The following is a 15,864-nucleotide window of genomic DNA, read 5'->3' on the forward strand; positions in this document are numbered from 1 at the left end:
AGTGGCTGTGGGTCAGCCTGTCTTGCAGTTCGTGACATGAATTTAGACAACGCCCTGCTCCAGCCTGTGTGAGGTGTCACAGTCCTGGAGGGGTAGCGGGCTCTGTTGGAACTGCGTCTCCTCACGTGTCCAGCTCTTGCCACGCGAACTCGGGGACATGTCTGATTTTGTTCAAATGGATATTTTTGTAGTGGAATTTTGGACGGTCAAATGCACTATTGTTTTGAGTAGACACTGGCAGCAGAGCTGTTAGGAAGTTGAAGACTATGGAATAATGTTTTTTCATAGTAACAGAAAGGACACAGACAGTTAAATCTTTTGTTTTTAATGAAAGTGGAATTTGAAAAATGAGCTCCACCTGCTCTGCGTACAGTGCTGACAGTCCTAACTGGAGTTTCTATGCTGTTGCACAATGCTGCTTTTGTTGCACGTCTGAAGGCTCCACTGTCCTGGCTTGCTGATGTTGTGTTTATATCGCCTGTACAACCAAGGGGCGGTCAGACACCGGGGAACCTTTCCAGCATCGGTGGTCTGCCGAGGCAGATTGTGAAACAGTGCAGATTCTGCTGTTTATCTCACTGAAAGTCTATGAAGGCAATTTAATTACAGTCTAGATTGCAGCATTGTTACATATCTGCTCCTGCCTGTGTCTCATTAGCAGATGACCATCTTGCATCACATCATAGTCGCAGTGTAATACAATGTCACCCCCCAACATCTGTCCCCACCTTTATCAGTCAGTGTACTGTGCACATTTTTGCATGAGTGTTTGTATGACTGCAGGTCAGGCTTTCAAGTCTTGATGTTATGACTATTTTAAAACTAAAACAGTTTTGTGTAGCAACAGATGCATAATCACAATATGGCAAATGAAAATTTCATATGCAATTATTAAATAATCTACTTCTAAAGGTCAATATGCCAAATCTGCTTCTATATCACATCTGATATTTTACACATGCAAACTAATAAATATTTTAAAATAATTTTTTGAATAAGTACTTTGGAAAACAGTAAGAGAAAGTGATTGTATATATTATATATATCTGATCAAAAGTCCATATGGCACAATATGGCAGTAACCCATGTATGTACAAGCGTGCAGGATTCTTTTATTTTTAATGAGGGCCTTACAGGGCCATTTTTTGGCCATTGTTTTATACTTGGTGTCCACTAGGACACATTTGCATGAATGTTCCAAAAATAGATATTTATCTTCTAATTTACATTTTAAATGTACTCTGATCGCCTTCTGTCTAAAGTATTCTCTTAGATCTCAGGGCACCTTAAGGCCCTTCTCCCTCCTGTGAAACCAGCGAATCAGAGCGAATCATTTCTCTGATTCCTCAGCTCTCTGGCAACTACACGTTCCACCCATGCCTTTCTGTAAACTAACATCTGAAGCTGGTATGCTTACTTTTTGCCTTATGGATTGCAGTTAGAGTTTGATCCGGAACAAAACTACAGTAGACCCAATCCACCTGTGCCAACCAGAAGAACAACATGGATACTCACTGGGAGACAGACAGGAAGATGGAAAAATAAGATATGGAAAGAGTAGTGCTGAGAATAAACAGGCAATACAGTTTGCAATAGACTTTGCATGGCAGCCCTCACAATTTGGATTACTTCCTGAAAAAAACTTAAGATTTTTTGAAATATAAATAATGGAGGAACAAACATAAAGTCTCAAGTTTCCAAGTCTACAAGGCCCTATGCATGGAAGACTCAGAGCATGAAGCACAAAGTCCTCTATCTATATAGGTCTATCCAGTCTAAAGACAGATGTTAAATGACCGTTGAGGCTCTGATTTACATGTTGTAAGGTCACTGCTGTGCAGTGGTTTTTGATTCTTAAAAACACATCTTACATAACAACATATCTTGTTATGGATATCATCACTTCAAATAAAACACTTGAGAAGTCAAAGTATGGGACCTTTTGTACCCCCCCCCCAAAAAAAAAACCAAAACAAAACAAAACAAAACAAAAAACCACAAACACCCTAAAATGAAACTGTGCCATTTTCATATAAATATTTCTCTCTGCATGGCACTTACTATTACTCTGTGTTGTGTGATGAACCTTCACAGTCCTATGCAAAGCAGAACAGGACCTCAGTGCCAATGAAAGCTGAAATAATTCATTATGGGATTTATATCAGGAGGGGCATCTACTCTGAGAGAAGCTCCACTCCTCACACCTCTAAACCAAGCTTCACTAACTAGCTGTTATTCTGCTCTTTTACTGCTTCAGCCGCTTGAATGTAAAATGTATACATTGCTTGGATATATATCAATTGTCAGTTATGCAATTCCAGCTGTGGATTCTAAATTTTTCACTCTGTAATTAGGTTATTGGGCAATTGTGAACTATAACTATTATCTCAGAAAAGTAAAATATTGAAATCGCAGAACCTGCAATTTTCTGTTCAAAATAAAATGCGTCAGAAAAGTGTTGTGACACTATTGTTGTGGTGCTGGCTAATGTGTTTTTCAGTGAAAACAAAAAGCAAAAGTGATCATTGCAACTAAAATATCTTCCAAAAGTAATATTACTTTGACTTATATTTTACTTATTATTATTCTTCTCTTTATATTTTACTTATGTTGCACATTATTAAGCCCTATTTCTGAACATGAGTTCAGCCTCCATCCATCCATCCACATTGCATTATGTACACATTTACTTATGTCTTTATTTTTGGACATTTTTGGAGACACTTATTGTATTTTTATTTGTCATATTGTTACTATAAAAAAACTAAATCAAACAAACAAAAAACATCCCAAAATGATTTGTGTATACAGAAGTAAATCATTTTGATGTAGTTTCTATCAGTGCACTCACTGAAATGGTATGAAGACTCACCATTACCATCTAAAGATCATCTAAAGGATCATCTTACTGTGTCACTGCTGTAAATAACTAAACATTGTATTTATTCCAGCTTCCTTTAGTTAATCTTTTTTCTGTTATGTGTTGTAAAACACGTTATTTCATCTGACTGTAATCTAGTTTGATCAGACCTGTAATTGACAAAACTGAAAATTTTTGAATGCTTTTTGGTTTTATTCTGGAAAAACAAAAGCACTGAGTTTGGATATGGGACACGGTGCGATTTGTGCAGAGATCAGCAGGAAGTTGCATCAGCAGATGGCAGCTATTTCAGTGTTTTTCCCAGCATTTTGTAATACTGCTGTGTTTCTTAAGAGCTTAAGATTGTATTTTCTAGAATCTAGAGGTAGATAGCCACTTTTTGTCTGATTTTCAATCTTCAATGTGACAAAAAAAAACCACAGGCAACAAAAACTAGAATCAAACCTATGATCAAATTTGCTTACCCAGATAGTTCCTGGATTAAATAAACAAACAAAAACAGCATGTCATTAGGCAACTCTGTCCTCAGAAATTAATGAAGTCAGTCATTAAATCAGGAAAAGCTTACACAACGGCAGATATTTGCTCTGCATTTTAATAACAGTCAGTCGCTTATTATGTTATCCATATGCAAAGCAACTATGATGAAAATGTTTAATGCAGCCAAAAATGCCAAAAAATGTGAGAAATGGGAGATTTCCAAATGAGGGAAACTCTGATACTCAGAACAGCTGCATGCGAGAACAAAAATGTCTGAATCAGTCGGCATTAAATTACTATAAAATCAGTGTATTGTACAATTACTATAACTGATCACTTATCAGGGAATTCACAGTGAGTAAGCAGTGGTGATGTTTCTGGCACAACCCCTTGTCTGAACTAGAGTATTTCTAAAGGAATAGATCATATTTAATAATCATAATATGAATACATTTTATTCATAAGCACCTTTCAAGACACTCAAGGACACTGTACAGTGAGTAAAGACAAGAATTAAAAATTTTTGTCAAATTTGCTACATTGTCTGACATGTCTCCCTGCTGCTTGAGGATGGGACCAGATTGAAGGGGCTGTGTCTGTTGTACACCTTTACATTGCACACGCTCATTTAGTATGAAATGTGTGCTGCTGCCTCAAACTGTGAAACAACCACACCGACTGTGCAGGAGGGGAAGAGAAAGTATTTCTCAGAGATGTAGCTGCTCTGTAGTTTCACTTCTCAGATGGGACCTCATACTGCACTGCAGGGGCGTACAGGAAGTTGCAAGGCGTCAAAATCAAACCCTTAAAGCTGTGAGTGGTGTGCTTTGGGAGAAACGGCATCTGTAGGTGGTTGAGGTCAATATGCAGCACCCTAGGGTGAGTGCTGCAGGGAATGAGTGGGTGGACAGAAAATCTAGTGAGTAATTGTCAGATACATTTGTTGTTTGAAGACTGAGAGTTATATTTTAATACAACTAATAAGTAAATGTAAAAATGATCTCTTACTTGGCACTCTAATGAAACCTGTGGAGTGGAGAAAGTGATCAAGATTACATCAAGCAAATAAAAACAGAAGTGGGAACTCACTACCATGCTAATTATAGTTTTTGTGAACTTGAAAATCAACCAGTTTGACAATAAAAACCATGTTGATGATGATGAATCAAGGTTTGACAAATGATTCAGGTCAGTGTGTGGCTGTGCAGCTGTCAGCCAGCCAACCTTCCACAGGAACTGGAATGACCTTAGCCTTTCAGAGACCTGAAAATCTAACACAGGAATTTCATTACACCAAAGTTTTTAGGATCATAGGATACTTGTGGTTGTTCATTTGAATGCCATCAAACTCCCTAAGGCCTTAAACTCCGATATGATTCACCAGTTCAATATATCCATTGAATTGATCTGCTTCATTTTCTCTATAACCTGAATCATTCATTCATTTTTACTGCTTATCCAGTCACGGGGGCTGCTGGAGTCAATCCCAGCTAACACTGGGGGGTTGCCAGTCCATCACAGGGCCAACACACAGAGACAGACAGAAACAAACAACCACTCACACCCAGACCAATGGATAAATGGATAATTTTGAGTCACCAGTTAACCTTAACATGATGTCTTTGGACGGTGGGAGGAAACCCACGCATCCACAGGGAGAACATGCAGACTTCTTCTGCTTCAAACATCGACGAAATCAGGGCTACATTAAGTCATTTGGGGAGAAAAAAATGACCAGGACTCAACTTTATGCACTTTTAATTATATATTCCAATGACATAAGCAGCGACAAGAGCTTTAACTTACGATCACTATTCTTGCCTTTGATGTAATCAAAGACCAATGGACCAATTGGTCTGATGTAATCAAAGGCAAAGTTTTCTCTGCCATTGAACATAGTGGTGACGTAATTTTCACCCTTAGTCGTAAACAATGTTGAGTTAGAGTGTGCTTTCTGATCAGTGCTACGTTTTTATCCTCCTACCCTTAACCTCTTCACTCAATCCCCCTAGTGGTTGGGACGCCAGCGTCCCAAACTAATTAACTAAGTACACATTGGACACAGTGCTATTATGATTAGGCCTGGGTTTTGAACTTATGTAATTTTATGGCAAGTGAATCAGTTTGATATAAAATGTCTTTAAACATTAAACATACAAAATTTTGATCCTGAAGGAGGAAACGCTAATATGTATTTGTGCAATGTCCAGATGATGCTAGCCTCAGTAGAAATGAAAATAAGTGATACAAATAGAAGCAAAACAAAAGGCAACATTGATATTTGTTTCCAGGGAAAATAAATGAAGTTTTATTCCTGAACTTGTGTTTCATTTAGACCAGTACGCAAACGGCTGCTAATGCTAATGTTGCTCATGTAACGGTAAGTAGCAATAGAAAACACTTGCATATAGCACCTTTAAACCAAATTGTAGCTAATTATTGAATCTTATGGAAGTGACATATCATAATGGTGCCGCTGACTTGTATGTCAGTAGCAGTCAATTCATTTTAATGTAAAATGATCATTACACTTAGAGCTGCTGTGGTGGTTCCCTCTCTGTGTTATGCCAACATTCAATATTCACCACTGACTGTGAAATGGTCTGATTTCAAATTTGGGTAAAAAGACACATCCCTACAGATCTGTGCTTTGAGGGCTGTGTGTGGGTATAACAGACGTGACTAATGGTTCTGGCAACAATAAGCTAACAAACCTGCAACTGTCATCACCTTTTGATGCAAATGTTGTGAAATTCTGATGCACACATATGATGTTACCCTATTTCAACTGGGGAGTAGCCAACCACTGACACACAGGGCTTTTTTCTGCTTTTCAGCTACATCAGATTAACATGGAGAGAACAGAGCCAGTTAACCTTTTTGCTGTTTTTCTCACTTGTTTTGACTCCTCACAGTACAGGTGTTGGAGCCAAAAACCTGAAAACCCCATGTTTCACTGAAAAATACGTAATAAATCAAATTTATGTGTCATCATAGTTGCTAGGCAACAGGAGCTGCAGAATACACTTTCATTTCAATCCTTTGCAATAATGAAGAATGTATGTCCTCTGAAGGATGCGATGAGTGAATTGAGACGCAACTAATGTTAGCTAGTGTTAGCTGCTAGTCAGCATTCGAGTACATGGAGCTAAAAACAGCCTGACTTAAAACTATATTTAAATTCAGAGCACCTGTTTACAGATAAACTTTTAAATATGAGGCAGTTAAACTTAAATGGTGAACCCGGATAATTTCTCCTTCAGTACTACGCTACACATGGTAATCCAGTTTCTTCAGATGTTTCTTCACATGAAGTGTTTTGTAAAAGATGAAACAATAGTATTCTTGCCTGCAGCGTTTGACATGCTTACATTATTTCCTGCCACTTCTTCTGCATGTACATTTTGGGGCAGGCAAACCAGATGCAGAATGCCTTCATTGGAAACTAGTACATAAATCTTTCTCAGGCCGAAAACTTGTTCTGAAATTTTACTCAGATACAGAAGCTCATGAATATTAGTCATAATTAGTGTTCTTTTTTTTTGTACTTTATTGGTCTCAATAATCATTTTATTGCTCAAATATTATATATATGGAAACAAATTACAGTGCAGTTGTCTTAGTGAATCTGTGGCTTTACTCATCAATTGCAAATATTGCGGGTGCCTTGAATATCAAGGATTTAAGGGAAGTAAAAAGTTTTTAATAATTCAGTTTTTTTGTTTGTATATTTACACACACACACACACACAACAAACAAAAAAAAATAACACACACACCTGGGCAGATGGATTTGTGCGCCCCAGTGGCTGGGCGGTTTCAGTTTTTGGATTAAGTTGGTGGCCTCCTGCTGGTAGGAGTCTGATGTTATTGAAAACTTGTAATATGATATTTTATTTTATTTTATTAATCCTTTATTTAGCCAGGGGAGCTTGATTACAGCACACAGTGCTATAAATTCCAAATAAGAAGAATACACATTTGAGAATATCCACAATATATTACTTTGGGGCACATTACCTGTGATCCCACTTGTTGTGACACAGTCCTACAGACTGTCTACAGAGACACTGGGAAAAGTTGGAAATCAGTCAGACAGGAAACTGCTATGCAGCCAGAGTTAGGATCAACTACACAGTAAAGTGTTGGCCCCTTTTTAAATTCCTTGGTTACCCTTCACTTTGTTATCTCCACAAACCATAAAACACCAGATTCACGTAAAAAAAATCCTACAAGGAAGTTCTTACACCAGCAGTTGGTGTGGTACCACCAAAGTTCTGCTTGTCCTCGCCATAAATACAATATGAAGTCTTTTCCACCAATACAAACACACACACACAGAAACTAACGAATCTGATACGCTGTGTTGACTAAAATATTAAATAAGGCTTTGAATCTCTCTCGTTGTCTTGACCATACTCTTTTATTGCCTCATAGGAATTTTAAAAATGTGAGCAGGCGCTGCAGAAAGGCCCATACTGTTTGGGGATGGTTAATACGCTTTTTCCCTGTGGGCAAATTGAGCAATAAACAGGAGGAAAACTCCAACTTCCTGTTTCTGATGTACCTTCCTGTAGCAAATTGGCCAGATGTCAGGGTGATGTCATGCCCAGAACTTTTCCCAGTTACATTACAGTTAACTGTTGTCGAATCTTTGCTGTATCAGTATAAGGCACAAATAAAAATCTTCTTGCTTCAGACTCATGCAGTCCAATCATGCTCTGTGGGCCCATCAGTTGAAAATAAGCAGAAGAGGGAGGTTTAACTGCTATGTTGTTTAGACCACTGTTGAGTAGAGATGAAAAAGAAAAAATATCAAAGAGTTATCAGTAACTCAACACCCCTGAAAATTAGAAAAAGTAGCTAGCTCACTTTATATGGACAGAAAGATTCAGCCATGAACCATTACAGGTGTGTAGTCAAGGTTCAAATTAAGGTAAAGTCTGGAGATGGGTGTGGTCCAACCTTTGAGCACTGATCATAGCATAGTTATCACTGAGCTCTCATTGGTGGAAATTGATTGCCCCGGGTGTCTAGCTGACCACTTCACGTCATCCTTTACCAAAGAGGGTTTCTGCCATTACATGTAGTTCTAGTCAAGTGTGACCACTTTCAATGCTAATTCGTTAATTGATTGACATGATTTACAAGTGTAGCTGTTGTGTGGTTGGATTGGGCAGAACCTCTGTTTGTGGCTCCACTACTGTGTAGGATGTGACTCCGAATGACAAGATGATGTTGTGACTTCTCTTTTATACAGTTGGAGGAAGTGTGTGTGTGCGTATGTGTGTGTATGTATATGTGTATATATATATATATATATATATATAGTCACAGCTACAAGAAATGTTGTGGACACACTGCTCAGTTGATAACAAAGCATTTTAGTCGGAATCTGACCATACGGTTAGCTAATCTCAGTGCTGACTCACCACTGCCAGAGAGTTTTAAAAGTTACATTAGCTGGCTATAATACATTTCCTGTGGTTAGCATGCCTGTGCATGACTGAGAAACAGGTCAACCAATGAGAGAAGAGATTTGGATCAACAGAAATGTACTGTTCCAGAGAGAGACGAGATCTAAGCTTCAAATAAAACATGAAACCCTCAAAATGTGTCAAGAATGGGACCTTTTTAAATGTGCACTGGAATTCTATATTACTCAAATTATGTCGGAATGAAAAAGAGCCAAGGGAAAGACAGGGAAAGATGGCTAACAGATGAAAAATGTACCCACTCGGAAGTCCATGAGGAATAAGACAGCTCTCCACAATAAGAAGTGGGTTTTCATTAGTAGCTGAATCCTGACATGTGCCTGAAGAAAGATTTGCTTGTAGTCAAACTTTACCAGTCACATATCCATCTAGTAGTACAGTCAGAAAAAAGTTCTTGATTTGGAGGATTTGGTGTTTCAACTGTTTATCAGGTAGTGTTTAGTGAGGGTTCAGGGGCACAGATGTAACTAGAAAATTTCCTCTCGGGGGGGGGGGCTGTTGCCAGGGTTGCTTGTCTGTGTGCCTGTCCCAGTCAGGTATGAACAAAATGAATTACATGGACTTTGTGTGTGAACGTCTGTATATGTGTATATGTCTATATGCTTGTGTGTCCATGTCAGTTGATAAACTGACTGCACTTGTCGTACGTACACACACACTTGCTCCAGGATTGCTGTGACAAAGCCCTGAGAGCATAGCCAGACAGCCCAAAACCAGCTGATTTCTGGCTCTGTGAAGGCCTCAAACTAGGGCGACTTATGACAAAACAGTAAATCCTATCACACAGAACTGACCAGACAGTGACCGCTACAAGTTCCTGAAGCAGCGCATGGGTTATGGTGTGTGAAGAGCTGAAAATTTGAACAAGGCAGATGTAAAAAAAACACAGTTTTGCTTTTTCAGACCGCATGTTTTGATACATAATTCATGGGTTTTTCTGAAAACCCTAGGACAAGCGATGAATCAAAATTTTGATGGCAGAATAATAATAACAATAATATGAAGAAGAAAAAGAAACACTCAAGATAACAGCAATGACTCCAGAGTCAATGGAACTCTATAGCTACTGCTGTTGAGGTTCACTGACTCTGTGCAGGGCCCCTAGACACAAATTAAAAATCCACTCTTTAAAACTGAGGGCTTTTATGACATCCTGTTTTATCGCTGTGGCAATAAGAGGTCATGTTATTACCACTATCATCTATTCTCATTCGTCATCTATTATGTCAAGTTGTTTTGACATTTTCTTGTGTTAAATTAGGAAGTGTGGTAATGCAATACCACACTTCCTGCAATTGTTTCAAATTAAAAGCTGTGCAGTTGCTCAGAGGACTCTTGTTTCTTTTGTAATGGTGATTTTAAAAAACCTTGCAACCTGACCCCGGATAAGGGGATGAAGATGGATGATTTAGAAAAGTAATTTAAAATTCCTTTCTGCCCCCTCCTGCTTAGTGTGTCAGTCCGTATGATGCCGATAAAATATAGCAAAAGAATTTCATAAACCTTTTCCTGTGGAAAACAGATGACTGGATTCTGGATCAGGCCTCAGTGCATAAAAGAGTCTGAATTTGGGCTCAGAATTCTTCATAGTCTGCCATCCACAGGTCACATCAACAAATGTAAAACCACACAAAACCAGCTCCTCCTTTTATGATTGTTTGTCCAGTTGAATCTCCCAACTTTTGTCACACATTAATGGAGACTTCCATCTTTATGTATAAGAAACGCAAAAGACACAGATGGATATTCCTGCTGGTTTCTGAAAAACACATTGAACTCAACTTGTCACATCTTCAGATAAGGGAACAAACTCCAGGTAAGACTTGAGTACTGCTGAACTACACCATTCAACATCCCATCATGCCATCTGGCATGGTTAAATCTGGTTGGTTCTGATTCTGTATCAAAATGAAAAGATCTAATTAACAGGTTTATTGCTGGTGTTCGAAGCTTCAAAGGAACAGACGGTTCACTTCAAAAAGCTCTTCTTAAAACACCATCTCTTTGTAAGGTGGTCTATTGGTGATATATTTTTTTGGACTAAGGAGTTGGAATATGGTAAATCTTTGCTGTTTCCTCTCAGATCAGACATGTGACTGATCACCTGAACAAGTTTGTGCAAGAGTTCATGTAGATTTAGTGAAGGAGTTTTTCCTGCACTGCACAGCTGGACCAGCTTGGCATGTTCTTGTTTGTCTTTCCAGAGAAACACTGACACTAGCAGAGAAGTCAGTGAATCTGAGTGCTCACAGAGCTTCCTCCTGGCCCCCACCTGCTTTAATGTTGCTCATTAAAGTACATGTTAATGGTTACCAACTGCGATCTGAAGGTGAATTGTTGCAGGTGTTGAAATCTGGATCCACGGCAAATAACCACTGACAGCTGGTGGTGATTTGCCATGACATTTATGGTTCACAGTTCAACAACAACATTGTCATCTTCAGATATACCATGTTATAGTGTTTTAAGATGAACTTTAATTAACATTGAAAGCTTTGCACAATTCTCTATGCGACTTTTCCTGCACATTTGGTTAATAATTTTTGCTGGATAAATGTCTCCATTTCTTGGTGGGTCTAAACTGAATCTCCTCCAAAAGCTGTTTGTGTCAGCTCATCCAATGAAGACCACGTGCAAGTGGACATGTAAAAAGGAGGCCATTGAGTGGAAATGCTCCCACCCTTCACAAAACTGATTGACTGACTGACATGTGATATCATTCACATCATCGGCAAGGTGAAAGTTTAGTTTTCACCTCTTATGGTGTCAATCCAATAAAACGTTGTGATGGGAATATTATATCCACCTTAATAGTCGTAATATCTCATCAAAAGTGGTGAGGGCATCTGGTCCAAGTAATGAGAGAGAGAAAACTCTGAGTTAAACTGAGTTAAATGACTGTAAATGTGAAGTTGTTGTGAACAGTGTGGCCATTGTTGCTGTTTCTTTTCCCACCAAAGCCACAATGCAATGTTCTAATTCAATTAAAGTAAGCGTAGTCAGTGTTGGTCTGTGTGTAAATGTTATAATATTTTTGTGGAAGAACCTCAGTGAGGACACCAGACTGGACTGACTTTTCTGAGACACTTAACTGACATTCAGCAGGCAACATACAGAGAGAGGGAGCAATCACATGGCCAGGGTCTTCATATAGACTTCCTGGCAGGTAATACACACACCTGAGCCTAGAGCAGCCTCGAGATAAATAATGCCTTCTTCAACCTCAGGAGTTTTAATAATTGGCCCAGTACAGTGATTTTGGTTGTTGAGCTGGACTGTTAACCAATGTTAAAAGGGAGTCCACAAAACTTGAGAGGATTTGTGGAGAGGTGTGGAGACTTAGGTCCTCCTACCTATTACTGAATGGGCAAACATTTTTCAGAGCTAATGGGTCAATTACTGGCTTGCTGTTTTGGACTATAAAGCATCAATAACACTGGAGACAGCTGAGTGAGAATTCAGGGGCTGAGCTGGAGTCAGCTCTCATCTCTCACTCAGACACAATAGGGGTGAGGGGCTTTGGACTCTCCTCTGAGAAAAATCCTCCATACAGCTGAAATCCCCCAAAATGGACAACAGACTTGTTTTTCCTTCCTGTTATGGCCTACAGAGCATAAATAACACGGCCCCAAAATTGCTTTTGTCTTGTGTGTGACCACCTCTAGTTGGCTGCCATCAATGACCAATATCTGTTTAGGGGCTGAGAGCTCAACTTGGGGAAAGTCATGGAGTTTGACAAAGCTTGAATCAATGAAGTTATCATTGGCACAAGAATCCACAACAATTCTTTTTTCCAAGACAACACCATCGAGTGCATGTTACACAGAGGTGACTTCCCTTAGAGAAAACAGAAAGTTGCTCTCTCCTACTTTTGTGGATTATGGGGGGAAATGCTTTTTGGGCTGCACTTATACACCAAGAGGTCACTGGGAAAAATACGCTGCAAGGCGGAGCTGTGTATGCAGGCCTGATAATACATCCATGGTCACGTTCAAGTAAAAATGGAGTGGCATTTAAAAAAACTGACCATTTAGTTCCAAAATGGTTTATGAAAGTTTAAGAAATGCTTAGTGTATCTTGGATTAAACATAGTTCAACATAAGGCTGTTATGTTATAACAAAAATAGAAATGTCCTTGTCTGTGTTATCAAATATGAAAAAATTATAAAATAATTAAATTATTAAATTGGTTGTTCAAAATAAACACTAAAGGTTTTGACTATACTGCAGAGTTGCATGTTACACACCCAACACACATTAAATAAAAGATGAAGATTCTTTCTAATAATCTAGATATTATATGTCTAAAATGTTTTGCTCTGATGATGTGAACACTACACTCTTCTTCATGAGTCAGAAGTGGTCAGTTTATACAGGATGGTTTATGTTAATCTGATGAAACCAGACCATGCTTCTCTCATGTCTGTCCTTTTTTCAGATGATGGATCAGCAGACAGCAGTGCTGAGTTCCTGGACAGAGCGTCCATGATGGAGGTGCGCCTGCAGGCTCAGGAGGATGAGATTACACTTTTGAAGTCCTCATTGGCCGATGCCCTGCGCAGGATCCAACTCCATGACCAGCTCCTTCCATTACTAAAACAGCAGCTTATTGCAGGTCAGTGATCATCAGCTCTACAGGCCAGTGATCATTCTTTTGAGTTTCAGGAGAATTGTGCTTCCATCTTTGCCAGATAGCCTTCATCCTGTTCGCAGAAATCGTGGACAGATAAAGCATCATTTTCTAAATCAGAAATAACGAATCCCCTGTCATTCCACCCAGTGAACCCAGCTGCAGCACGTGTGCTAAGTCATGTCTGCTGTTCAGACGTTTGTACCAGTGGCAGAAAACTTTCCTCCAGCTCAGCCATCGATGGGATCCGCCAGACTCCCACCAGGTAACAGACCAACATACCACAGGTTTACAGGAACAGGGGAATGAATTATCAGTAGCTTTTTACCCTGATGATATGTCATTGCATTGTTTGTTACATTTGAGACAAACGTCTCAAGTTCAGAAACTTCCAGTACTAATATGATGTCAGTGTAATCTGTCGTGTGTTGACCTTTTAACTATTTTTAGCCTGTCAGACATTGAGACCAATGCCAATGGCCACATAGGATGCCCGGTGTCCACAGAGCTCAGACGCAGACCAGTGTCATTGGACAGGTCTACCCAGACAGATGCAATCCTCCCAGGGCAGGACACTGGGCAGGCCAGGGTCCCTCTCTCCAGACATGCAGAGAGCTTAAATCTGGAGGATGCCCTCATACCAGGACAGCCATTTGAGGGGACCCGTGGCAAGCTCCACCGTATCCCTGGTATGGAAGAGGAGGATGAAGAGCAGGAAGAAGATGAGGAGGAAGGAGGGGACCAAGAGAAGGAGCTGAGTTGGACATCATCAATGGAGGAGCCCATCCAGGCTGCCACGACCAGAGGCCTGGAGAGGGAGGACTCCCAGGATGGAAGCTTCTCGCCAGAGGAGCCAGGCTCTGCTTTGCCTTCAGTCAAAACCCCAGACCAGAACCCCAGTCCCCGCTGTGGGCCTCTGGCCCCCATCAAGGAAGTAGAGAAGATGCCTCTGTGCGTCATCTTACTTCGCCACCGCTGTCTGCATGATCCTCTTCTCTCTCGTGATTGATTGCATGACTTCTCTCTGATCAACTCTGTCCCTTATTCTGGCTACTGCGATTACTAACCCCAGTTGTGCTGCAAAATCATTTGTATAAAAAACAATCAGCCTTTGGTTGACAGTGTTAAAATTAGCTTCACATGAAATGCAGATTTAAGGCCAGTGGAAAAGCTGATGCTGGACATAGCATAATGCACAAAGAGGGAGGAAGGGTAGAGTCACAATATGTATACACACGAGAATGAACTATGGGAGTTGGAGGGTTTGCCTAAGTGGACTCTCTGAAAACCAGAAATGCTTTTGAAATGGTGTGAGCATCAGAATAACCTGTTCTGTCTGTTAAGTCTGTTCCAGCCTTTGTGGAGCCTCACATGATTAAGTGCATGGTTCTGCCGCTCAACTGAGTTTTGCACAAGCATCCAAATGAATAAATTAATTTGTTACAACCTTTTACTCAGTGCTTCTCGCTGTCCTCCAATTTCATCTAGTGATTTTTCTTACTGTAAACAATCATTTCCTCTCTAACAGTATACAATGGTGTGCAAATTTTTGGGAAGAGGGGCTTGTTAGTTAATTTTTCACTTTTGGAACTGAGGCCTGAGACAAATGCAGGCACCAAAGCTGTTTTTATCCCCATGACGCCTCTGACGCCTCTGGTGAAGTGACATGCAACAGGAAACACATCTGTCACACGAAATCCTTAGAGAAAAAAAAACAGGTTGATTACAGTTGACAGCTGTGTGGTTCTTGTTCATTCAGCCTGGCTGAGTTTTGCTTGAGAATCTCAGCATCAACACAGGAAATTAGACTGTTACTGCTGAACCTCTTCACTACAGGTGGCTATTTTAGGACTCTGACTTAGGAGAGATATCCATTTTAGTTGCGGCAAGGTTGAAAGTCAGCTGCAGTTTATGAACAGTTTATTATCATATTACCTAACTTCATTATTGTGAGGGAATACAGATTACATGAGGAGGCCACTGTGGTAAGCAAATGCTTTCTTATTTGAAAATAGTAAATAGTGAACCTGAAGAAGTAAGTGGTAGAGTTAGTGGACTAATAATGACGCTTAACACCAAGCTGGAGATCCTCCACAGGCCACCGGAGTCTGGATTCAGCAGTGAGTTAGTGAGTGGCTGCTTTGAGTGACAGGTGCAGGAGTGCATGCTTGACACAAGCCAGCAGATTCACCAAAGTCACACTTGCACACAAGGGACACCTTGCTCTTTTTTTTTTTTTTTTTTTATCTGGGAGTTAGGCTGGATCTAGCTTTTACAGTTGCTCAAGCTCTTGCATGACATTAATGTAGTGTAAAAAGGCTAGTAAGCTTTACCCTGTAATACAGAAATAATTGTTTTCAACTAACTTACAGAGTTAG

At 39.8% G+C, this 15,864-nt stretch overlaps 1 protein-coding gene across 6 annotated transcripts in view; it reads left to right on the forward strand.

Moving 5' to 3' along the window:
* Positions 1-15,864, forward strand: part of eml3 (EMAP like 3) — a 35,580-nt gene that overhangs the window by 781 nt on the left and 18,935 nt on the right. For 5 of the 6 annotated variants that reach the window (XM_029526330.1, XM_029526332.1, XM_029526331.1 and 2 more), the window contains exons 3-5: positions 13,295-13,471; positions 13,637-13,751; positions 13,937-14,437. In XM_029526330.1, coding sequence (XP_029382190.1) covers positions 13,295-13,471; positions 13,637-13,751; positions 13,937-14,437 — 793 coding nt within the window. The remainder of the gene's footprint in view (positions 1-13,294; positions 13,472-13,636; positions 13,752-13,936; positions 14,438-15,864) is intronic. The other variant, XM_029526335.1, reaches the window with a different exon arrangement.

The sequence above is a fragment of the Echeneis naucrates genome, chromosome 18, assembly GCF_900963305.1.
Source record: "Echeneis naucrates chromosome 18, fEcheNa1.1, whole genome shotgun sequence".
Classification (NCBI taxonomy): domain Eukaryota; kingdom Metazoa; phylum Chordata; class Actinopteri; order Carangiformes; family Echeneidae; genus Echeneis; species Echeneis naucrates.